This window comes from Malania oleifera, chromosome 2, assembly GCF_029873635.1.
Source record: "Malania oleifera isolate guangnan ecotype guangnan chromosome 2, ASM2987363v1, whole genome shotgun sequence".
NCBI classification, from domain to species: Eukaryota; Viridiplantae; Streptophyta; class Magnoliopsida; order Santalales; family Ximeniaceae; genus Malania; species Malania oleifera.
The window spans coordinates 89704995-89730550 of NC_080418.1; the positions used below are offsets into that span (position 1 = coordinate 89704995).

The 25556-nt window shown below is 37.3% G+C and overlaps 1 protein-coding gene across 8 annotated transcripts in view; it reads left to right on the top strand.

Moving 5' to 3' along the window:
- The window catches only part of LOC131147825 (serine/threonine-protein phosphatase 5), a 70334-nt gene that overhangs the window by 14146 nt on the left and 30632 nt on the right, over nucleotides 1-25556 (top strand). For 5 of the 8 annotated variants that reach the window (XM_058097422.1, XM_058097419.1, XM_058097420.1 and 2 more), the window contains 4 exons: nucleotides 8379-8529; nucleotides 19444-19653; nucleotides 24501-24609; nucleotides 24707-24824. In XM_058097422.1, the coding sequence (XP_057953405.1) occupies nucleotides 8379-8529; nucleotides 19444-19653; nucleotides 24501-24609; nucleotides 24707-24824 (588 nt within the window). The remainder of the gene's footprint in view (nucleotides 1-8378; nucleotides 8530-19443; nucleotides 19654-24500; nucleotides 24610-24706; nucleotides 24825-25556) is intronic. The other 3 variants (XM_058097424.1, XM_058097425.1, XM_058097426.1) reach the window with 1 other exon arrangement.

Genomic DNA, 25556 nt, shown 5'->3' on the forward strand with positions numbered 1-25556 from the left:
CTAATAGATAGCTCATCAAACTTGCTCATATACTCAGTCACACTCATACTATCTTGTCTAAGGCTATAGAGCTGATCCATGAGACGTTCCCTATAAGAAATTGGGACATATTTTTCTGTCAGTCTTTCTTTCATCAAGTCTCAATGTTATATGGGTCTATGACCTAGGTGAGCTTCTTGTCTTTTGACATTTACCCAATGAAACTTAGCTTGCCCGGTTAGTCTCATTTTTGCAAACCTCACTCGGTGTGGGTCATGCATCTTATTCCAATCAAAGTTTGAATCTATTTCAGCTAACCAATCCTAAAAAATTTTTGGATCCATTTGACCATCATATGTAAGGGTTTCAATTTTTATTCTCTTCATTACATCCATTTCTAGATCTTGATTGTCCCTACGGCATGGTCTCCTTTGTTGGAATTCCTCTTCACCATAATCCTCTTCATTCCAATATGGAACATAAGGGTCATGATGCTGGAATCTTCTGGGAGCATTTGGTCTTGGTGGGGGATGAACGGGAGGTCATTCTAGAGGTGGTGTCCTTTCTTTTGGAAGGTTGTTTTGTTCCCTAGAATGGTGGGAAGCAAGCTCATTGTCAACCTCAAGGGGCTGTCCTGGATTTTCAGGAGGTGTGTCAGGAACTATATTGGCTTCCAGCCTCTCAATTCTGGCAAGGGCATTAGTGAAGTCTTGAGTTAAGACTTGAATTTGGGCTTGAAGGTCATCTAAAAGGGTATTACGGTCCATATCAGTCCTACGACCTTGATAGCAGTTCCCAGTTCTGGTTGCCATCAAACATAACAACTCAAGGGCAAAAGGCTCACAGCTAAGGAAGGGTATTTTTGGGAGGACCAATTAGGCCAGGACTAGTGGACTTTGAGGGTTCGCCAAACTAACCTATGCTCTGATACCAAGATGATGTAGGACGGGTAAGGGTGGTCTAGACCTACGGTTCAACCCTCATAAGCACATACATTCGAAACACTTTAAATTAAGAATTTAATTACTCAAACATAAACACAATAAATCATGCTATATTTCACACGTTGAAGGATTTTGAAAAGGTGTATGATGCTGTTCAGAAATAAGTCCCAAGAGTTCTCTCACAAAGGAATCAAGTTATATGCTATAAGATGTTATTCAAAATTTCAAGAATTTAAATTCTATTGTTAGAAAGCAATATTCTCACAATTGATTTTAAACTAGTAAGTATCAATATTGCAATCGATGGATTCAAAGGGCTTATTAAATATGGAATTTCAGATTTCCAGCAAGGCTTACAATATAAAATAAGGGTTCAAATAAGTTATGAGATTACCAAGGGAGTTGTTTGGATGATTTTGGCGCTTTTCAACACAAGTAGTCAACGCCTTAAGTTTTTCGTACAAGCTTTGAAATACCAATGAAAGCAGCAATGCAATGGAGTGATGGTGGCTGTGTGGGGATATGAAGGTGCTGGCCGTATGGGTGTATTTGGGTGGAGGTCGTGTGGGGTAAGAGGGAGGTGATGGAGATAGAGTCGCTTGATAGATAGTGGTCTCTCTCCACCTGATCTCCGGAGAGAATGCGTAGCCTCACACTACACAATCAAAATGATTGGACAAAGCTAGAAGCTTTAGCAAAGGAATTTCCTTTCAATATTTCAATATTCAAACTTAGCTTTTGTTCTTATAATGAAGGGATATATATAGCTAGCATTTGGTGGGGGGGGGGGGACAAAGCATTAAAAAGTTTAGCTAGCATGACATGGGGGAACAAAGATATTAAACAACTAACAATTCCCACACAAGCATGGGAGACAAATAATAAAGACAACAACTTACTAGACACATTAATTACTTTTACAAGTTACTCACAAAATAAATGCTCCAACTTTCTAGACATAATAAATACTAACACAACTCACAATACACACAACTTACTAAGACATGCACATGCAAGCAAGCAAGTTGTCTTGCATGATTGCAAATTAAATATAATATAAGATAAAAAGGATGCCCAATCCATGTGGGGCCCATTGGAGCTGTGTGAGGCCCACAAGACCGTGTGGGGCCCACATGGGTCTTCTTGCTTTAATACTTCACTTGGATCTTCTTGTACCAAAAGTCTTCAAGTATGATTTTCCATTAATCCCATGGGTTCCTGCAAAAACAGTTCTGAACTAAGGTGGACATCTGGAGGCCGTCCATGTGTCACCATGTCAGCGAAGGAAAGGGGTAAGGCCTGCTGATCCCCATCACTAATGACCATAATCCCGTTACTAACACTCACTTGTTAACATAACAATCACACACAAATAATGCTTAATGACTAAGATAACCATCAACACTCCTCAAAGCTGGAGCATATATATCCTATGCTCCTAGCATGTTACAAATGAGTTTAACATGAGCAATATCCACCCACCCCCCCCCCCCCCCCCCCCAACCCCCCAAAGGCTTTAGTAAATAAATCAGCAAGCTGCAAATCAGACTTCACATAAGTGGTGGTAATGAGCTTCTACACAAGTTTCTCCAAACAAAGTGGCAATCAACTTCAATGCATTTTGTCTACTTATGGAAGATTGGGTTGGAGGCAATATGAATGGCAGCATGATTATCACACATCAACTCCATAGACTGAGAATGTGGAAAACCAGTTCTTTTAACATTTTCAACCAAACAAGTTCACATGTAGTGTGAAGTCATGGCCCTATACTCTGACTCAACACTTGTCCTAGCCACCATAGTTTGTTTCTTACTCTAAGGAACCAAATTTCTACCAACAAGGATACAGTACTTGGATGTGGATCTTCTATTGGAAGGTGACTCGACCCAATTTGCATTAGCATATCCTTGAATATGAGTGTGACCTTGACCCTAATGTAAGAGACCTCTCTTAGGTGCACTTTTGAGATATCTCAAGATTCGAATTATTGCATTCCATTGACTTATTCTCGGAGAATTAAGAAACTGACTCACTGCACTTGTTGCGAAAGTTATTTCCGACTGAGTGACCATGAGATAATTTAATTTTCCAACAAGTCTCTGATATTGTCCTATGTTGGGCAACAAATCACCCCTCTTTGACACTAGCTTACTGTTAGGATCCATAGGTGTATCAACGGGTTTGGATCCTAATAGTCCAGTCTCATCTAAAAGATAAAAAACATACTCCCTTTTTGACAAAGCAGTTTTGGTACGAGATCTTGATACTTCTATACCCAAGAAGTACTTCAATGGTCCCAAATCTTTTGTTTGAAGCATAGTCTGTAAGAAATGCTTTAGGCTTTGAATACCTTGGTCATCATCACTAGTAATCACAATATCATCCACATACACAACTAGCAAAATCCTTTTAGATGGAGCATGACGATATAATCTAGAATGATCTACTGCACATTGTTGAAGGCCAAACTTATGTGCTACAACATTGAGACGACCAAACCATGCCCATGAAGATTGTTTTAAACCATATAGTGAATTCTTGAGCTAACACATGAAGCTTGATTTTCTTTGAGTAACAAACCTAGGTGGTTACTCCATAGACCTCCTCTTGAAGATCCCCATGTAAGGAAAGCATTCTTCACGTTTAATTGGTGTAGAGGCCAGTGATAGTTGGTGGCCAAGGAGATGAACAAACGTATTGAGGCAAGTTTGGCTGCAGGGGAGAACATGTTTGAATAGTCTAGGCCATACACCTGAGTATATCCTTTAGCAATAGCGTAGGCCTTCAATCGAGCTAGGAACTATTTGAATTAACCTTCACAGTGTACACCCAACGACAACTAACCACAAACTTATTAGAAGCAAGGCTTACCAAGTCCCAAGTATCATTGCCCCGTAGAGCATGCATCTCTTCTATCATTGCATTCCTCCACCTAGAATGGGATAGGGCTTTAGAAATAGATTTGGGAAGAGCAATAGAAGGTAGGGTATTAACAAAATAGTAGTATGAGGGTGACCAGAAATCTTAAGAAACAAAATTAGAGATTGGATGTTGGGTACAAGTTCGTTTACCTTTTCGAGCAACAATAGGAGGATCAACCACTTAGGGAAGAGGATCATCTGATGAGGGAACTGGAGGTGTAGAAGTGGAAGCTAGAGGAGGCTCTTTTCTCTTGAGTTGTCGCCTATACAATTGCAGATTGGGATGATCCAGGTGATGTGGACTCAAACTAGATGAAGATGCAAGAAGACTGGACAAAGGAAATAAGTTAGGTTCGGGAAGGCTAGGCAAAGGAAGACACTCATCATGGTCAACAAAACTCAAGGAATCAAAGTAGTATGGTGTAACCTTAGAAAAGGTGACATCAGTAGAGACACATAATCAATGTACAGAAGGGCTATAACATCGATATCTCTTTTGAGTATAGGAATACCCTAGAAAAGTACATTTGACAGTGTGTAGATCCAACTTATCGGTCCCTGGAGTTAACTGATGGATAAAAGAGACACCAATTGTACGTGGAGGAAGGGAGAATAAAGGAGCCTTAAGGAAGATAATTGAATATGGGATTTTACCACCAAGGACAGAGGATGGCATTTTATGAATGAGAGTGCAAGCAGTGAGCATGACATCACTCCAAAAAATTTTTGGGACATTCATTTGATACAATAGGGTACAAGTGACTTCGAGAATGTCTATTTTTTTCGTCTTGCAACTCCATTTTGTTGTGGAGCGTGGGCACAAGATGATTGATGGATCGTACCAGAATTAGTCATATAGGTACTGGATTAGGTACTGAAGTACTCCTTAGCGTTACCAATACGAAGTATCTTGACTGGCATATCAAACTAAGTCTTTATTTGAGAACAAAGGCACAAAAGATATTTAACAACTCAAAGTGATCTTTCATTAAATACAACCAAGTCATCTTGGAGTAGTCATTGACAAATGTAACAATGTACCGAAATCCGAATTTCAAGATGACATGACTAGGATCCCAAGACGAGCATGAAAGGACTATTTTCCTGTTTGTTGACTTGGGAAGCAAAAGGAACACAATGATGTTTTGCCAATTGACAAGGCTTACACTCAAGATTAGACAATGATCTCAGGTAGGAACTAGATGTTTTAATTTTTCCAAAGATGGATGACCAAGGCCACAATGGATTTGAAGCGGCGTAGCAGCGGCTGTGCAAGCAATGGGAGAAGAGAAGGACTCAAAGTAGTAGAGTCCAGAAGCCTCACATCCTGTACCAATTGTCTTCCTTGTCTTCAAATCTTGAATAATCACATAATCAGAAAAGGAGGTTATGGAACAACTTAGTGCCTTTGTAAGCTTACTAACATGAGATTGAAAGGGGATTTAGGAATGTATAAAACAGAAGGAGAGATGGAGGGAGCAGGATTTATTGCTCCTATCCCCTTAATTGTAGTTGTGGACCCATCAACGAGGGTAGCTTGAGGTAGATTTTTAGGATACTGGAGGACAGAAAAGAAGTTGGTTACACCTGTCTTATGATCAGTAGTAACATAGTCGATAATCCAAGGACTAGAGGAAGAAATGCCAAATGACATACCAATTGTAGGATTACCCTTCTGAGCAAAAGATGCCATGTAATGAGATGCTTGTTGGGATGTTTGATATTGTTGGAACCTTGAATACTCTTCCTCCGAGATAGTTATAGTACACTATTCACCGGGCAGATGCTTGATGATGGAAACACACTTTTGGGATTTGAGGATGCCATCCCAACACATGCACAAACCTCGATACAGCAGCAAATCTGAAATACATGGCGAAAAAAAAAGCTCTTGGGATTCCAAAAGTGTACTTTTGGACCAACCGAAACAACCACAAGTGAACTTCTAGTCCAATTGAACCAAACACAAACAAGTCAATTTCTGGTTCAACCATGAATGTGTCACCAACAACTGGACATAGCACTGCCACAACCCTACAAAATCAATGTATAAATGCTGCCACTGCTCCAAGGGACTTAGACACAGCCCCAAGAAACCAACACACAGCTCTAACAGTACCAAACAGCCTCTATACAGTAGGAAATCAGAAGTACACAGAACAACATCCTCCCGGAATTCATGGACACCATACACACAACGTTTGACAACTGGAGCATACCACTAGCACGCAATGAACAAGAAAGATAAAAACGAATCAAGAACACAGCAATGCTACTGTTTCAGGCCTCAATGAACTCTATAAACATTGACCAACAGCTTGAGGCATTAGCAAGCAATCATTCATTCATTCCCGAAATGCCACACATAAGCAACAAAAATAGGTGATATCTTTGGACAAAAAAGATGACAAACAACTTGGTATAATGGTCTCAGGAAGTACTCAAGACATTTTGGAGGAAATTGGAGCAAAATGGCTGCTCAAAAGTGTCTCATGCGCCAGTGCTTTGGGTCGCCACTTCCGGACCTTGGCTGGTGGTGCATGGCAGCATGTGGAGGCTCCTCTGTCTATGAAATTTTGAGGGCTGGCAGATTGGCAGGTTCTGTTGCTTGCTACGTGGTTAGTTTTGCAAAATATGAGGTATTTCTTGAGGTGTTGGAGATGATAGCAACATCCAGGATTTTTCCCGCGACTGCAGCTTTTTCCAGAAACTGCTGAACTTGCTCCTGGACTTTGGTGATGTTGATGACCTTTCTACAGCAGCAGGTTATGTGGTATTATGATGCTTAAAAATTGATTTTCTGCAATCAGGGTTTAGGTCAGATCTTGCTCTGATACCGTGTTGAATAATTGGGTAAATGGAAAACCTTATCGCAATGATAGGTCGCTCCCTCTATAATGTATGTCTTAATACACACCAATGACCATAATGACCTTACCAACTCTATGCCATTGCATGGAGGGATTTGTGGAGTTGTAAATCCCAATGACTGTCATTGATCTCCTATATCCATTCATGTTGAGCTGCTATGCCTTTGAAAATTTTAGGAATTTACTTTTTAGCTCCATAGCTGTATATAAATACCTCATAGATATATTTGCATCACCATATACAAGCTGTAGCACTTCAGTAAGCAGAGTCCTATGCTTTAAGCAAGATGTCATAGATTTCTAAAACCTTTGATCACTGAACACTGGCAACACCATCTCTGCACATTGTTTCCCTCATAGCTACTTGCATATGAACTTTTAGCTCTTGCCTCCAATGTAAGCATTGATTAGAGCAGCCTTTTTCCCAACTTGCACATCAAGGTGAGTTAAGTGATGTACAATCTTGTTGCCATGTGTCTGGCTAACTCTTTGGCCTTAGCATTCTTTCTATACGGAATAATCATCCTTATAAGCAGATATTGCTGCCTATGCTACTGTGTCATTGAAAATTAGAGTCTCCAATGTCAGCAAGAATCTAGCCAAGAAAATGGGCTGTATGAGGGGACCAAAATAAATTCTTCCTGTTCTCTTCCAATATCCTACTGGTGGCTTCATAAGCATAGGCATCATATCATTTGCACTACATGTTCCTCCACCATCTCCTTTATCATACTGTCAAGCAACTTGAAACAATTTTTGGGCATCATTAGTCACATTGGGAGCATGAATGGACTTGGAATACAATGTAACTTGAAGTATTGACTAGTGAGTGATCCAGTTTCTCCATCAGTCTATCTGTTCTACGCGAACAATTTTGTTTGAATTGCACCACCGCAATATTTTTTGGAACAATAATTACACTTATCCGCATCCTGAGTATTGTCAATGTTCTTGGTTTCATACAATGCTCCCAAGTAACATCTGTCTCTTTCCTTATTCTTTTTTTCCATGGCCATGATTTCAAAAAATAGGAAGTAGTAAGGCTTAGTTTGGTCCCCTGTGACTTTTTAAAAGGACCTTTTAAAAAGGAGCTGATGAAAAGGAGCTTTTTGATATTGTTTTAAAAATGTTTGGCCCTGCAAAAAAGGAGCTGTTAGAAAGAAAAAGCTGGCTTAAGTGTTTGGTAAAAAGGTTGTAAAGTGCCGAACAACATTTAAAATGACTAAAATAGATATATATTTTTAGGGAATATAATTAATGCATTGATAGTTTGTAATATTTGAAAAAAATTTAAGGACAACAGGCTGGAGGGGGTAGGGGCATTGATCCTTCTAGTTTTTCATTTGTTGCTGGGCTGTTTTGTCTTATTGCGGGTTTTTCTTGTTCTTAGGACATCTTCTCTTGAGATCCTGGACATTTCTTCAATTAAATTAATTTTTTTATTAGCAAGAGAATCACCTTTACCTCTAATGCTTTTGTGTGAATTTTTTATCCTTCATGAGCGATGTTGGTAATTTATCTATATAGGTTGGTGATGCACTAAATGCTCCTCTGCATTATATTTCCCCTTTTGCGTAATGATCATGTGATCTCTTGTTGGTACTCCAAATTTTGTTGGTGATGTACTAATGTATACAATTTGTTTCAATTATGTAACTTAGGTCAAGAAAATCTGTCCAAATGATCTTGACGCATCTAGGAAACTAAAGGAATGCGAGAAAGCTGTAATGAAGCTTAAATTTGAAGAAGCAATAGCTGTACCTGATTCTGAAAGGCGTTCCGTGGCTGATTCAATTGATTTTCATTCCATAGGTATCATTTATCTCCCTTGATCCATTTTTATCTTTTTTTTTCCCCCTAATCTCTCAACGCCCCCTCTCTCTGCATGTGCACATGCAATGTTGCTGCCATATGCTTTGGTGAAGATTTAAAATGAATACTATTTTCATGGAAATGTACAGATCATTGCTCAGTGCGACACTAGGAAAATGCATAAGATGTTACGAGATTAGGGACAAAAACGTCCTTGAATGTGTCGATGTCACAAGTTAGATGTAATGCAGGGGCGGCAGCATCAAGGTTCTGCAGCCATGGAAGAATTTAGAAGAAATAGAAGAGAGGAAAGAGGAGATATCAAGGGGGAACTCATTTCTTTCAAAATCAGTCTACTTTAAATCCATTTTATCCAAAAAGACTTTAGCTTCTCTAACTCCTTAGGAATCTCCTCCACAGGTGTAGGCAAATTTTCATCCCTATATTGTAAGTTATTAACCAGCCCATCATTTTAAAACTAGACACTCCCTCCAAACCTTCCAGTGTTGGAGGATGAACACAAGGATAAATCCCCTAATTCGTCACAAGAATCAGAAACATACCCATATTGTTCTTGAATCTCATCCAACAACCAACCCGTCACCCCCCACTCCCCCTCCCCACCCAAAAGTCACAGTCGAAGTCACTAATCACTCTGAATCTGAAAAATCCCTCCATTTATTTCCTTTCCTTTACTCGCCCCAATTGCTACCCTCAATCTCCTCCTTTGCATGAGAGTCTTCCACTATGGTAAATTATCAATTAGAATCTCCCCTTAATATCTTTGCCACTGACTCACCAGATTTTTCTCTGTTATCTCAAACACCTTGTTTCCCTCAAATCTATCAGAATTTGGAAAAAAAGAAACATCAGAATTTCCTCCCAAGGCAGCTTCTAAATTTGTACTCGTTTCCACCCCACTTTTTAATCTCTCTTTGACACATGTATGATGTCTCATCTTTAACACCACCAATCTTGTTTCGAAACTAACCGGCTAATAGTCTGGTCTTGTTCTGAAGCTTGTTCAGTTTGATTTGTAACTTGGGGAGCTGGAGCCTGTAGGATGAGTCCATTATCAAAAGGTATAGAGCCCTTCTTCCCTCTGTTTGTCTCCTGAGTACTAGGAACTGTAGTTTGGGCCTGCCCATTATTGGGTCCAGCAAGGAAGTACCTGAAACGCCTTGTTCCTTCAGCATGGAGCTCAAAACATGAGGTCTTCCCTTAAATTCCATGTTACGGCCCACGTTAGACTTGCCTAAACATTGGGCCTGCTCACATAAGTGGCCCAGTTTGGACAAGAGAGAGACGTATCTCTTTTTAAAATCATTTGGGCCTGGTCCAACATAAGAAAAAATCATGCGCCCACTCCTCACAATCTCCTCCCTTAAAGCAACCCTAGCTGCCTCAAAGAGAAGCGCAGCTCCATTGGAACCTAGCTTCCTTCGCATTTTGGTTGGTTGATCCTGTTTGGTAAGTGCTGGAAGCTGTCTTTGAAATTCCATAATCTTTCTGCTGTAGTGCACCTCCACCCCTACATAACTGCTCTTCCCTTCTGGCTTTCATACCCTGATTTCTAGAAAGATCTTGAATTCTGTGACCATCACCTTCGCCTTTTTTTAACCTTCCAGCACCACTTGACTCCATGATTTGGGATGTGAAGAACCATCTGCAGCTACACCTTCAAAATCCTTCCGAAAATTCCTTAAAGATCACTGGTGAAGTTTTGCCACCTGTCGCCCTTTGCATCATCAGGAAAAATACTGAACATTTCTTGCCATTCCACCCCAACCCTAACTACAAAAACTTTCCGCCGTTGTCCACCTAATCGACAGCCAATACTGTGTGATACCCTTGCGCGTACATCAAAATCCCCTTTCCATCCGACTGAAAACCAACAATCCATTAGTGAACCAGGACACAGCCTCATGCGAAAAACCTAACCCACCTATTTCGAACAACATTATTCTCGACCATGAGCAAAGACAAAATCACCCTACATTGTCCAAGCGCAGATTGAAGGATTTTCCTTAGATCTGTAACATTCGATTCAAAATATCCTATAGCAGTAGGCTTCATAGAAATGTATGCAGATTGTTTCGTGAGAGGGGAAGAGCGAGAATGATAGAGAGAAAGTGAGACATCCCTCCCATCGAAGTTACCTTGCAGCTGAGCAAAGACCCAAATACTATGGACCTTTGTGTGGATTTAGAGAAGAGCTTCGGTTTGACCCTTCGACAGAGATAAGTCTTTGAGCCTTGCCAAGATCATCGTAAGCCTGAGTTGTCTTGCGAACAGGGTGAAGAAAGCTGGGAGCAGTGGGAGGCTGCTTGGGCATTCAGTACCCCTAGTTCTTTTTTGTATATTCTTAACCTATTAATGAAATTTCTTCTTTTTCTATCACAAAAAAAACATATCTCACCTTCTTTTTTTGTACTTTTGTGTCTCCTTTAATAAATATCTTTGTTTATCAAAATAAAAAAAAGCTAGCCAATGCTTCCTTAATTGAAAACAAAATATAGTGGATGAAGCTCTTGGTACATTCATTCTCCCTACAGATATAAGTTGTTTTACAACAAAAGTAAGCTGTTTCATTGCTTTTGGTCCATTTATCCATATGACAGATACAAGTTTTGTTACCACAAAAGTAAGATGTTTGACTACTATTGACATAGTTCCTATGAATAGTTGCCACAAAAAAAAGGCTTTTTGACGATCAGCAACAAGAAATTGATGTAGTAGTTGCTGCTACCAAAGCCAATCAAGAGTGAGGCTGCAACAAAACAAGTTTTGAAAGCAGAATGTTCAACAAGCACAAGGGAAATCTGCAAGTTCGAACAAAGAATAATGTGCTAATCACCATTGCACATTTAGAAAGGATCAGGTGAGGACTTGGCTGTGAATTGCATTCACAAAGATGAGTTCCTATTAGGGAAAATCTCTAGAATGATTACCTACATGGAAGAAGATGTGGCAAAAAAGGCAATCAGGATGTAGGAAATTAAAGAAAACATGATACTCATATTTGATTTCTGATCATGTGGAGAGGAAAGCCCGACCATTGGAAGTCTTGGATAGGCAAATACTGGACCATCAAAGATAGCTTGCACAACAACAGAGTTTTTTCTAACTAGGGGGGAAATTATGTGGGGCTGCTGCACTAGTATAGTTAATATTGTCATTTGCTATAATATTTATTTGTTGTTGTTTTCTAGATGTCATTATAATGGTCTAATCAATTTGTCAAAATGTGTCATTTCTTAAATCCAACTTCATTTACCAAATTAATGGACGAGTCAAGTTCCAAAGTTCATTAAAAGGTTTTTTTACTCTAAAGAAATCAAACAAGCATAGTTAATGTTGTTAGTTATCATATTTATTGCTGTTATTTAGGTGTCATTGTTACGATCCAGTCGTGTGTGATTTTCTGAGCTTAAGTTTATTGTTTACAAAATTCATTTTTTTAGTGTAGTTCCAATGGTTTTTTTGAGGTCCTTTGACTCTAAGCAGCAATAGTGGTTTCTTGGGCACCTTTAATTCCAAAAGTTGTCATGCACTTGTATTTATATTAGCCCAGAATTTCCCCTTTCCATTTTGCCTATCAATTCTAATCTGCTTAGAGTTTTCCTCAGCTCTGGAGGTGTGGGTCAGGATTCATAGCTCCTTCCATTGCCTATACTGCAGCATTTCTTCACAAGAGGATCTCTCTTTTGCCATAATATCTCCCTATAGTTACTTAAAATTTATCCTAGTCCATATAATCTAGAAGCATTGTGCAGAAATTTCCCTTTTCAATTTGGTTGTCAATTATGATTTGTTTAGAATTTTCCTGAGAATTAGGAAGTGTGGATTGAGGATTCACTAAGTGCCTCCTTCCATAGCCTCCACCATTATGTTTACTCATGAGTCAATTTCTTTTTGTCACTATATCTCCAAGTAATTATCCCTAATCTATCAAATATCTATTTTGATGTATCTTACATTGTATTTCCAGCATGCATGCAGCGTCATTTGGGTCCTAGCGGGTTTGAAACCAGAGTTGAAGGTAGTCTAGTCCAAGATTCTTGGTGGTTCAAAGTTGCCATTCTTTGCTTATGTTTATTCTTGTGTCCTTCGTTCTTCCTCCATCACCTGTTCTTCAACCCCTTGTTTTAGTGTTTGAACATTTGCCTTTGAGAAAACTAAAATCCTAATGCATTGCCAATGAAACCACAACCTCTAAAGATTCCATTCTTCTTGATTCAACAAATGGGGAGTAGTGTCAGTTTCAGAGGAAGAGTATTCAAAGTTCCTATATAATTAGTATCCAAGAAGCTTCACTTCCTACTGTATTTCTTGCTCAAATAGGTAACTCCACAACTTGCATGTCATCTATTATTTCTTCCGTTGGTCCTTGGGTTATAGATTTGACTGCCTTTGACCATATGGCAGGTATAACCAATTTCTTTCTCAACCATCAAATATTTTGAAAGCTTAGCTTGTGCTGCTAGGAAGTAAATCTCTCTTCCTATGTCTCTCATTCTTCTATTTTTATATATGCCTATGTTGCATTTTAATCTTATGTAGCAAGATTACAAAATACATGAATTGTTCCTTAGCATTCTTTTATTTAGGATTTGAAGAAGACGAAGATGTTTGGTAGAGGAGATGAGAGTAGTGGACCATAGTTGTTAAAAGCGCACCTAAGGTGCGCCTAGGCGCGAGGCGCAAAGAGGCGAGGAGGCCAGCGCCTCACCCCATGTGAGGCGAGGCGACTTGTAAGAGGCGCGATGAGGCGCAGAGGGGCGTCAGGTGACGTGTGGTGCGCCTTGAAATCTTTGAGCCTATTAAATAAAGAAATAGCTGGAGGCCAGAGCCCTAGCCCTTATTCGACTCAAACCAACAAGAGCCCTAGCCCTCTTCGACCCTTCGAAGCCCCACGACCCTTCGCCCCGCCCAAACTTAATGGGTTACCTTCCCTATTCGCAAAGGTACTCCCAAACTTAAGACTCTTTTAGAAAAGGTTTTCCTTTATTTTGTGTTTTCAAAACTAAAATAAAGTGGTGACCCTGTTTTTAAAATGAAAGAGTAAGGGAATCGATGGTTCAGTTTTTCCATACTTTACTCATTTTCAAAATGGTCACCAAACATGTTGGCTTCCATGTAGGCCATCCAAGCCTGGTGGGGACAATGTTAGTCCACTATGATGTTTGGGCATCCTAGTGGGGTTTTGTCAAAGTTGGGTTTCCAATATTTTGTAACTTTAGATGAGTACTCTAAGATGACTTGGCTTTGCTTTATTTAGTAAAGGGCTGTTTTGAGTTATTTAATATTTATTGTGCTTTTTGCTATAAGATAGACTCAATTTGATTTACCTAGATACTTTCTGTGATAATGCTAAGGAGTACTTCTATACTCAATTCACTACCTATAACCAAGTCTTATATGATTCATTGGTCAGTGCCCTAACTCCGCAACAAAGTGGAGCTGTAAAGAGGAAAAATAACCATATCCTTGTTGTGTGAGATGAATATCCCTCAAGTGTTTTGGAATGATTTTGTGCTCATTGCCTACTCTTCTTTTATCAACAAAATGCCATTCTCTATACTTGGTGGTGAAATACCCTATTCTGTTCTCTTCCTGGATGCTTCGTTACTCCTTTTACCTCGTGCATTTGAGTGTGTGCCTATTGTTCATTAGTTCTCTGGGGGTGGATAAGTTGGATCCTTGTGCTGTGAAAATTTTTTCTAGGCTACTTATGTACTTGAAAGGGATATTGCTGTTATAGTCCAACCTTGCATTGCTTTTTTGTTTTTGGTCAGTGTAGTGTTACCTTCCTTGAGTCCATGGTATATTATTTTGAATCCTTGAACCCTTCTGACTTGATGAGTCCCGTCCTCTAATAGTCTTTCAAATTTTGTCTTATTATCTCTCTCAAGTCATCCTCTTGCATCTTCATCTATTTTGAGTCCTTTTAGTCGCTTGGATCATGCTCATTTGCAAGCGTACACATGACAACTCCTCAAGGGAGGAGAGCCTCCTTGAGCCTCTATCACCTTTGATTTCTTTGTATGATGATCTTGTTTCCTAAGATGTTGATCATCTTATTGCTATCCAGAAAGGTGAACGCATCTTATCCAATCTCTAGTTTGATTTTCTATGTTTTCTTGTCACCCTTGCATTAATATTTTGTCAAAGGTCTATCAAGTAATGTACTTCCTTAATTTGTCTCTAAAGCCTTATCCCAATTTGTATTGAGGATTGCAATGATTGAAAAGATGCTTGCATTACAAGATAATGACACTTGGGATCTAGTGATAAGCTGGTTGGTTGTTGCTGGGTGTATACCGTGAAGGTCAATCTTGATGGTTTTGTGGCTTGCTTGAAAGCCTATCTTGTAATTGAGTTGTTTTGGCACATTGTCCTTGGTCACCACAGCTAGTCTTCGTTCATTTGTTCATCTCCCTAGCCACCACGTCATTGGGCCGATGCATCGGTTAGATGTGAGGAATTCTTTTATACATGGTGATCTTCAAGGAGAAATCTATATGGAGCAACCACTTGGGTGTTTTGCTAAGGGGGAGTCAACATTCGTGTGTCATCTAAAACAATCCTTTCATGGTTTGAAGCAATCTCCTAGAGCATGTTTTGGCAGATGCAATGCAATTGTGCTTGAGTTTGGCCTTCAATGTTGTTCAGTAGATCACTTTTGTAATAGAAAATTATTATGAGATGTTTATGATTTGTTAGCCATGGATTTGGATCCAAGGAAACAACCTCTGTGCATAAAAATAGGGGTAAGGTTGTAGACACTATGATGACCCTTCCTCTACCCTCACAAAGCAGGGAGCCTTGTGGCTGAGGCACACTTTTTTTTGTTTATTGACCAACTTTGGGTGATCTCACAGACTTGTTGGGCAATTAAACTACCTCATAGTCGCACAATGAGACATCTTTCACATAAAGTGTTGTGAGCCACTTCCCTTGGTTCACCCTGAATGAGCCAAGGGGATGTCATCTTCATGTCTTGCGATAACTAAAGGTGCACCATGAATCAACCTCTTGTATTAGGATTGGGGTAAGACTTATATTCAGGGTTTTATACAAAAGCAAATTAGGTTGGGTCACCTTGTGATGGGAGATCCACAGCTGAGTATTTTGTGTTTTTCGATGGCATCCTAGTATCATGAAAGAGGAGGAAATAAACTATTGTGGCTCAATCGAGTTTTAAGTTCGAATATAGGTCCATGGTACACACTACTTGTGAATTGTTTTGGTGAAAGAACATGTCGGAATAACTTAATCCTCCGCACTCTCAATCTATGGAGTTGATATGTGATAGTTAGGCTGCTATTGACATTGCCTCCAATCCAGTCTTTTGTGAGAGAATATCGAAGTTGACTATCATTTTGTTCAGGAAAAACTTGTGCAGAAGCTCATTGAAGCCACTCTTGTGAAGTCTGAACACCAACTTGCTGATTTGTTCAGTAAGCTCTAGAGGGTGCTCGGGTTGAATCGATTTGTAACAAGGTAGGAGCATATGATATCTATACTCTAGCTTGATGTGGAGTGTTATTGGTTATTAGTTAGTATTACCATCTATTGTAGTAATTGAGACTTAGTGGAGGGTATTGTGGCCATTGTGATGTACTTGACATATATTATAAATAAAAGGGGAGACTTATAACTGGGTTTATGTCTTCCAAGGGATAGGTGGCAGTTTTTGAGGTGCATTTCCATAATTGTTATTGGAGTGGTTATTTCATTGGGTTGTGAATAAAGTGCTTCCTTTTTCTTGCTGTCACTCATTGCACACAATTATCCAATTCAATTTTTAGAAATGGTTCAAATAGAAAATACATGAGAAGATAAGGAGTTTGGTGATTTCTTTGACTAGATTGAGTTGATTTGGTTGCAGATCCAATCCAATAATAATATTGGATTTGCATACTCATTCTATGATTGCAGCAAGAAAGTATTCCTAGATAAGAGTAGTTATGAGCATAGTTATTTTATTATATCATGTAGCTGAAAGAATTGTTATCGTGAGGGGCAGTTGAATGGGTAGGGGTAGACCTAAAATGACTTGGAATGAGATAAGGATTCCCTGAATTTGTCGAAAGAAATTGTCTATGATTGCATAAATTTGCGGAAAAGGAGTCGTGTAGCCGACCCCACCTATTGGGACTTAAGGCTTGGTTTGTTGTTGTTGTATGTAGTTGAAAGAATTAAGAAAATATTATTTGATAAAATTAAAGTTTTGGTTTTTTAGTGTAGAATGAGTTATGAACTTAGTTATTTTAGTATATTATGTAGTTGAACGAATAACAAAATTGTTATGCTATAAAATTAAGGTTGTGTTTCTTTCAAAGTTTTTTTGTGAGAAGGTTAATACTGATGAAATCTTCCATGCTAGGGACATTGGGTGAACCTTTTTTCTCAGGGATTTGTGGTATGCTGAAGAAGCATTGAGATTACAAATCCTTTGGCTTTTTCCTTTTAGGATGAATTAGTTATAGGCTTCTAGCATCTTGGATTGACTTGTTTGTCCTTTGGACATCGCCCCTTTATTTCATCATCTGCATTTAGAGCTTGGGTCTTAAGTTTGTGCTATGCAGTTCCCACCTCTCTCTCAATCTCTCTCTCTCTCACACGCGCGCGCGCGCACTGGGATCTTTATTTCTTGTTCCTTTCTGTTTGGAATATCTTCATTCTTCATTTTTACTTTATTCTTATTTTCAACTAATAAGTTTTTTCCTTCTTTCTCTTTTTTTAAATCATTCATTCTTAAACAAAATTATGTATTTCATTTCGTAGGTGACATTTTGCAAAGATAATCATCATCGTTTCTCCTAGAAAATTTGAGCTGTGTTTTATTAATTTTGGGTACATTCTAAAAATTTGTTGGTGATAGTGTAGTGATTGCTTGATTTTGATGGTTGCAGCACTAGTGCTGGAGCTAGTGTTATGATTGTGGCAGTAATGATGGTTGCTTTAATAGTGTTAAAAGCTGTGGGGTTGTTAGCAGTAGAATTGATTGTAGTGTGGCAGCCTTGTATGCTTTCTATGTATTGGCATTTTTTTTTATGGCTATATTGTTTCACTGAGGTCTTGATTACATGGAAATTTCTTTAATGAGGTGTTCTTTATATATAAAACCAGCCAATTTGTATAGCTGTCGTTAAAAAAATGCACAGGTAGGCATCTTTTTAATCCAATGTACAATCTTTAAACAAAATTCATATCATCCGCTAAATAAACCTTCTTACCAAAAATAACGACTTGTTGCCTATATCTTTCCTTCCAGGTCCGGAGAGGTACTTCTTCTGATTTGGAGGGTGCAAGTTTTGTAGTTGGGTGTAATGAACCCATTCACAGTTTGGATGCATTTTTTGACTGGGAAAATGTAAAGAAAAGTTTGGGACAGGTCTGAATTGGGGGTTTTGTTTTTCAAATATCTTGGAGCTTTGAGACTCCTTTCACAATTTTTTTTTTTTTTTGGTGTGGGGTGGGGTGGGGGGATTTTTCATGAAGTTCTGTTATTCTCTTTTATTTTTAGTGGCCTCACTGTGCCTAATTGTGTTGGAGTGAAATCGGTCTCTATGAATCATTTGTTGATTCATGGTTTTTTGATTTCTTCACATGGGTTTTCATCTAAAGAGGTTGACTGCTCTTTTGTTTTCCCTCCCATAGTTGGGAGGTCTTGGTTTCTCTGTGTTTTAAGATTTTGAATAAAGTTTTGGAATATAATTTTTTACTACCTTAGCCTCGGGTTCTGGAGTAATTTCGCGCGTAATTTTGAAGGATATTCTAGGTTTTCAATTAATGGGATGCTTTTCAAGTAATGTACATTATATTTTGTTGTTCATTTAAGTGTTTGGTGAGGATCTGTCCTTTATTTAGTGCATGCATGATTAGACCTTGGTTCTACTCTTGTATGACAGGCGTATCCATGCTTGGTTATTGTACATCTTGTATAATATTTAATTATAGAAGTAGTAGTTGCTTGTGGGGTGGTTATGAATAAAGGTAATCATCTCAAATTCCCAGTTTGAGTACCATAGGTTTGGTAATAAAATATATTGGCTCATGAAGTTCTTTAAGGCCTGTTTAGCTGTGGAAAATATTTTTCATTTTCCATTTTTTAGTTTTCCAAAGAATTATACATTTTTTAGTTTTTCAAGATTCATATTAAAATGGTATTAAATGAAGAGTTTGTTTAAAAATGTGAAAAACAGTTTTATTTCTAGATTTCAAAATAGTTACAAAAAAGAACTTGTTTTAGATTTCCAAAAATTATATAAGGTAGTGTTTGGGATCATTTATTTTTGCATTTTGGGGTTTGAATTTGGATTTGGGTTCATAATCCACACAAATTAAAGTCCAAGATCCAGATTACATGCTCCCATACTCAAATTATAAGAGTTAGAAATCTAAAAAATAATAAAAAAATGTTTTCGAACTTTTCTATATAAGTTTAGAAAATTGGAAAGCAAGATGTCATTTTAGTAATTATTTAAATAATTAGAAATGAAAAGAAAACTACTTCCACAAGCAAATAGTGCTAAAACTTTTTATTGTTGTTCATTTATTTCATACAAATGTTTTAAAAATGAAAAATTAGCCAACATTTTCGTAAATTTTTGGAAAACTGAAATGGAAAATGAAAATTATTTTCCACAACTAAACAGGCCTTCAGTTTTTTTGTTTTGTTTTGTTTTGTTTTTGTTTTTTTTTTTTCTGTTTTGTTTTTTCCCTGGTTTAAGCCTATGTTGCCTTTTAGTTTCAAGTGAGCCATAAGATTCAATCTAGGGGGCCTAACAATATACGATAAGTGCTTGGTAACTAATTTTATGATTACTTGTATAATGGCTATGGATATGCATAAGCTTAATTAGTATTATTCTTATAATTTTTTTATTTATTTTATTATAATAGGGTCAGGCCAAGGCTCATCATATGTGCCTCCTGAGGTAACAACATCGGCAGTGGTAGTGGCAGCTGTGGCGATAGTGGTGGTGTTGGTGTGGACGACATCAACTCTAGTAGTTGCAGCTGTAGTGGCTTTGACAGTGGTGGTCATAGGGGCATATTGGTTGGGTGGCTTTGGTGGTGGTGTTTTTACAAAGAGTCAAATACTTGACCTAGGTTTGAACCTTTCAAAGTTATTTTGGCATGAACAAAAGATGGACTAAGTCATTCTCATTATTCCTAGAAGTTTTAAGATTACTTACAGGATCCTTACTTTAGGAAATCATGAAAATTAGTTTTCTTTTGGCCAATACATTCGTCAATGCTCATACACTATGTTCAATCTTTATATGATAATGCATTTGTTGATTTTTATGATTCACTAAAAAATTGTTGCAAGGTAATTATTGATGAACTAACTTTTGATAGAGTTTGAATGAAAAAGGCAAATGACAGGCATCACATTTTGTGGCTGACACATTGCTTATCTTAAAGCAGGGGGATTGTGGATGGAGAATTTCTTTTGCTACATTTTTTGTGGGACAATTAGCGCAAGACTTGGGATATTTTGTTTTGCTTTCTTTACTGGTGTTTAGGTAGTCTGTTTTTTTTCCCTCTTTACTGGTGTTGACATGCGCAATGCATGGGCATTAAGAATGTTTTCTAAGAGGAATCTGGTTTTAGATATTGCTGCTATTACTTATTTAAAAATTTGAGAACAATTTGTTGATATTCAAATGAAATTAATGCAGTTGAACATTAGAAGATGATAGGTTGAATAAATATGGTATGTAAGAGGTGGAAAAGTTGAAGTGAAAGAGGGAGCGAAGGCTCAGTGGTGAAGGTGACAATTGATAATGGTGTAAAAGATGATGCATGCAAAAGAAATTGGTACATCTGATTGTGAATTTTAGTTGGAAGTATACTTTTAAGGACAGTAATGGTCCATGTTGGAGTAATGGTTGTATTGTAATGGATGTGGCCATTGTAGTTGCTACAGAATGGGTGACAGAGACTGCAGCCATGATTTTGCTTATTGACAAGACTTCATTTGGATTCACATGTTTTTATCCTAGAACTGTGCTTAAAATTTTGATATGTTTACTTTCTTTTTGCTAGGAATTTTGATATATTTACTTATTACTTATTAGCATATACTACATTTTATTGAATGTTTTACTGATTCCTTGGTTTCTATTAGCGAGAAAGGCTTTTTATATGTTAGATTTCACTGTTTTATTGATAATGGATGTAATTTAAGTAAGAAATAATAAATATAAAACATGTTCATGGTTTGTAGTATGATCACACGAGTGAGTAACTCATTTAGTTGATGAATAAGGACTTAAGGAGTGAGAACTAATGTAGATTATCTGACCTCAAAATTAAGCTTTAATCCCGTGATTCCACACCACCCCCCCCCCCCCCGCGGCCCTTTTTTTTTTTAAAAGCAATAAAAGGATGTTGTTTTCTTCCTTTTTTATTTTGTCTTAAACAAAAAATTAGAAGCCATAGTCTCTAGCCTTAATAAACTGAAAATTGAAGAAAAAACTATATGAGAATATGCTTTTTAATTTCTTCCAAGAAAGAAGAACTTTTAACTGTAAATCACGTCAATCTAATTTGTTAAGTTGCAAAAAATGTCTTATATTTAGTTTCAAAATTATATTTTTCAAACTTTAAAATCTTGAAATTATTGAAAAAAAAAATACAAAAGGTCATACATAAGATTGAAAAGTTCTTTTAGGGAAATCACAGCAAGTCAGAGGTGCAATGGCCACAATGACCTGTGATGGTAATAACGGATTGTAATGGTCATTGTACTGTAATAACTGTTGTGGTTGTGAATCAAGGAAACCCTGATATGTTGTCCTGTGATAAGTGCTGGGATGCCCATCCCCAATACAGTTCCTGCATAAAAGTCCAGGCACCTTTTTTTTTGTTGCAAACATGCACAAATAAAAGGAATATAAACTATTTTTATCTTCTCTTGCCCTCTGATTAGTATCCGCTGCCTCATCCCCAATACAATTGCCTTATAAAAGTCCAGGCACACTTTAATTTTTTTTTTGGGTAAACATACAGAAAATAAAAGAATAAAACAAATATAAACTATTTATACCTTTTCTTGCCCTATGATTAGTATCTGCTACCTTATTCCCGGATACAGATTCCTTGTAAAAGTTTGGGCACACTTCAATTTTATTTTTTCCCTGCAAACATGCACAAATAAAAGAAATATAAACTATTTATACCTTCTCTTCTCCTATGATTAATATCCACACAACTTTCTAATAAACAATAACTTTTAAGGACTTTTAAAGATTTGTACGTCCATGGATTTTCCAAAGGAATTACTAATCAGAGGGCCAAAGTCTCCTATATTGTTCTGTTTGAGTTTTTAATTTAAATAATGGTCATGAATGAAATAGTCCCTGAGAGGATTTTTTGGTCACCTCATGAATTTCCTGTTTAGTTTTAAAAATATATTGAATTATCTAATACATTTTTTTTTTAAAAAAGTCATCCATAGATTTCTGTGAACATAAAAACTTAATTCCCCTCATGCCCTTTTTATTATTGTTTATATATTTTGTTTTAATGGGAGGGGTTGTGGGTTTATATGTTTAATTGCTACTTATTGAAGAAAGAAAAGATGTTGCTTTGTTTTTGCTGTTTATTTTTTCCAACTAATTTCAATTGAGTACGTAAATGGAGTTGGGAGTCAGGGAGTCAGGTTTCTGTTTTCCCTCTGCATTGCTTTGCCCTTAAATGAAATTCTTACAGATACATTTGAAGATGGCTTCTCATTAAAAAATTTTGATGCGATGAATAAAGAGTGTCGTGCTTATTTTATTCCTCCTGATTCTTCTATTTTATCCACTATTACTTAATAGTCGCATAATAAATGGTCCTGCCATTGCATTTATTGCCATGTCATACACATTTGAATGAGTAAAAGTTTGAATGGATCAAGAACTGACACTTCTGTGGTTCTGTCCCAATGGACACATAATACAACAACAAAAAAACCAACAAAGCCTCAAGTCCCACAGAGTTGGTGTCCTAATAACTATCTAACTGATGTTTTTTTTTTTTTTGTCTCCGACACCTTCTGCATCCTTCCTCTTACGTTTGGCTTAAAAGTTAATGTGATTTTTAAATTCTTGTTCAACTATTATGGAATTAGGGAATGATATTGGTTTCAGTATTGAAATGCCTGTGCCTGCTCAGCAACTTCGATAATGCACAAAACAATTCATTACTTGAAACTTTATCTTTTTCACCACTTTCTGCTTGGCATTACTTCCAACAGCATCATAATTTAGTTGCTTGCAGGGCCATAAGCTGAAGTTAAATCCCAATAATGGCTGTTTCTGCTGTTTTAAATCTGACCACTTTCTGATTTTGAACTGTTTCTTGCATGCCATTGCCCTTTCCAACAATGTGCTTCATCCTATATAAAGATTTTCATTTATTACTGTATTTTCTTGTTTTATGAACTTTTAGGAATTTAATAATTATAGTAATTTTATCATGCAATTTTCTCTGTTGGGTATGGTTAGTTTGATATTATATGGCAGTATGTGGTTTTCTTTAATGCTATATGCTTACTTGTGGGGAAAATGAGAGGGATGAATGAATTTTTGGACAAAGGGCAAGCTTTTACTGGCTATGCTTGTTGTCCTCCCCATTCTGTCTTTCATCTCTCATCCATTTCTGCCTTCAACTCTCACATCTTATGAAAGAAAGGATTGGGCGACACACAGTTTCCTGGCTTTGTTTTCTCAGCTCTTAACCAACCCCCACCACCACCACCAATGCGAGCAAGAGTTTTGGAAGTTTTGTGGCTCCTTTTCTTCTTTCTTTTTCTTCTTCCCCTTGTTCCATTTTATCCCCATTCTTTAAATTTTAGGACTTGCAAAGGCTACATTGGATTGTTTGAAAGGAACTTTCTCCTACAGATTTTGGCCTATGATCTGCCTTACATTTTTTGTGAACAATTGAAGTTCTGTTGCCTCTGCCTCCACTTAATCCATCTCCTCCCCTCAAACCTGAAACTTTGGGCTTATGACCTTTCTAACATCTATTTCGGCTATATAATCTGTCTAACAACTACATGAACTTTTCATTGTAAGCACCCAATTTTGTTCTTCGATCAACTCTATATTACTCTCTTGAATTAGAATTTAATTATATTATTTGTTGGCTTGAAAAAAATTCTTTGCATGATTTTTTCGCTTTCATATCTTGAAATATTTGGGGAAGCTTTAGACTGGTTAAGTTTATATAGGGTTTGTACAGTCCAGAATTTGTCGGAACCTTAACCCTGTATGTTAATTTTAACCAAAGCTTTGAAAATTTAGAACTTCTGAAATAATGTCCTGGTATTTTAAATTCTAATCATTTTGAGACTAAAGTTTATTTTCTAGAGCCTTGGCTTTAAGGGGGATATTCCTAAACTTGAAATAGGAAGATCAGAATTGGCATGAAAATTTTCAATTTTATTCTTGAATGGTTGAGTTTGATATATTTGTCTCAATTTTTTTTTTTAATCTTCTTTGGGTGGGGGTTGTGTTTTTGTTAAATCTTAAGGAATGTTTATTTAAATGATTTGACATGTACATTATTTGTTCCCCGATAATCTTTGTTGATGCAGCTGGCAGGGACAGATTTGACCAAAATTTCCGGTCTCACTGATACTGTTTCTTGTATGATGCTTGAATAGGGTGTATGCCTCCTCTCACATGTGGATTTCTTAATATTATTTTTTTAGGATTTTGCATATTCTAATTTATTTTGATGATTTGTTTGCAATCAGGAGAATTAGGTTTTGGCTTTGTATGCCATGCTTTTGCTTCATGCATTTTCTAGATTACATGCATCGATTCTTTGCTTGTACTATTTTGAAAATTGTTTTTGATCCATTCTTTGTTCTTGGAGATATAATTAGAAAGAGCTTTAGACAGTTTATATATATGTTGCCCTGGCGATACTGAAGTGGATATTTTCATTCTATATAGATGTGGAGCCACAATATTCTGGTGCAAGGATAGAGGGAGATGTTGTAACTTTGGATTTTGTGAAGAAAATGATGGATGACTTCAAAAATCAGAAGTGCTTACATAAACGGTATATATGTAGTCAACCACAATAATGTTATACATATAGTTCTGAAAATTTATGATTTTATTTGTTTCACACTAAATCTTACTATTCCATGCCATAGATATGCATTCCAGATTGTATTGCAAACAAGAGAAATGTTGCGAGCACTACCATCTCTTGTTGATATAAATATTCCTGATGAGAATCACTTCACTGTTTGTGGTGATGTCCATGGGCAGGTAAGTACTTTATGCTTGACATTGTTGTTTTGTGGTCTGTTGTGTAAGATTTTACTTTTGCACTTGGTTTTTCTGTCCTAAATTTAGGTTCTATATTTAATTTTTTATGCTAATTCTGATGCAGCCCTCAAGAGTTTTATGTTTTTTATTAACAATATATGTTTTTTCAAGAGTATATATTAAACTTAGTTTAGAGGCTGTAAATTTTAATAGATTTTCTAGTTTGAGATATCAGTTTCAGTCATGACAGTGCAGCATAATGCACATCTTTTAATTTAATGGTCAGTATGTCTTGGGATGCGTGGGCTTTATAAGCAGGAGCAGGAGACCCAGATGTTTGCTAGCCTTTTTGGGAATAAGCTGGTGATGGTACTAGGTGGTACCTAGGGCACTCAGCACTGTCGTCTGTTTCAAGGCTGCTGCAGCATGGGTCTTACATAGTGAGTGTGAGTCATTGATTTGGGCACTAGGGATGTAAGCAAGGTAACCTGTTAGCATGTGATCTCCTCCGTGGGCATGGACTGGCAATTTCTTGGATTTTTACAAGGAGCAAGGAGCCACCCTAGCCCTTTTGCTGTGGAATTTGCCTGCCATTCAAAACTCCAACACAACTTAACATTTTTGGTGGCTGGCATCCAACTTTGCATCTGCCTATCAAAATTATAAAATTATAATAGTAGGAAACCCACTTCTGGCAGTAAAATGGTTGGATGAAAACAATATTGGGGTGAC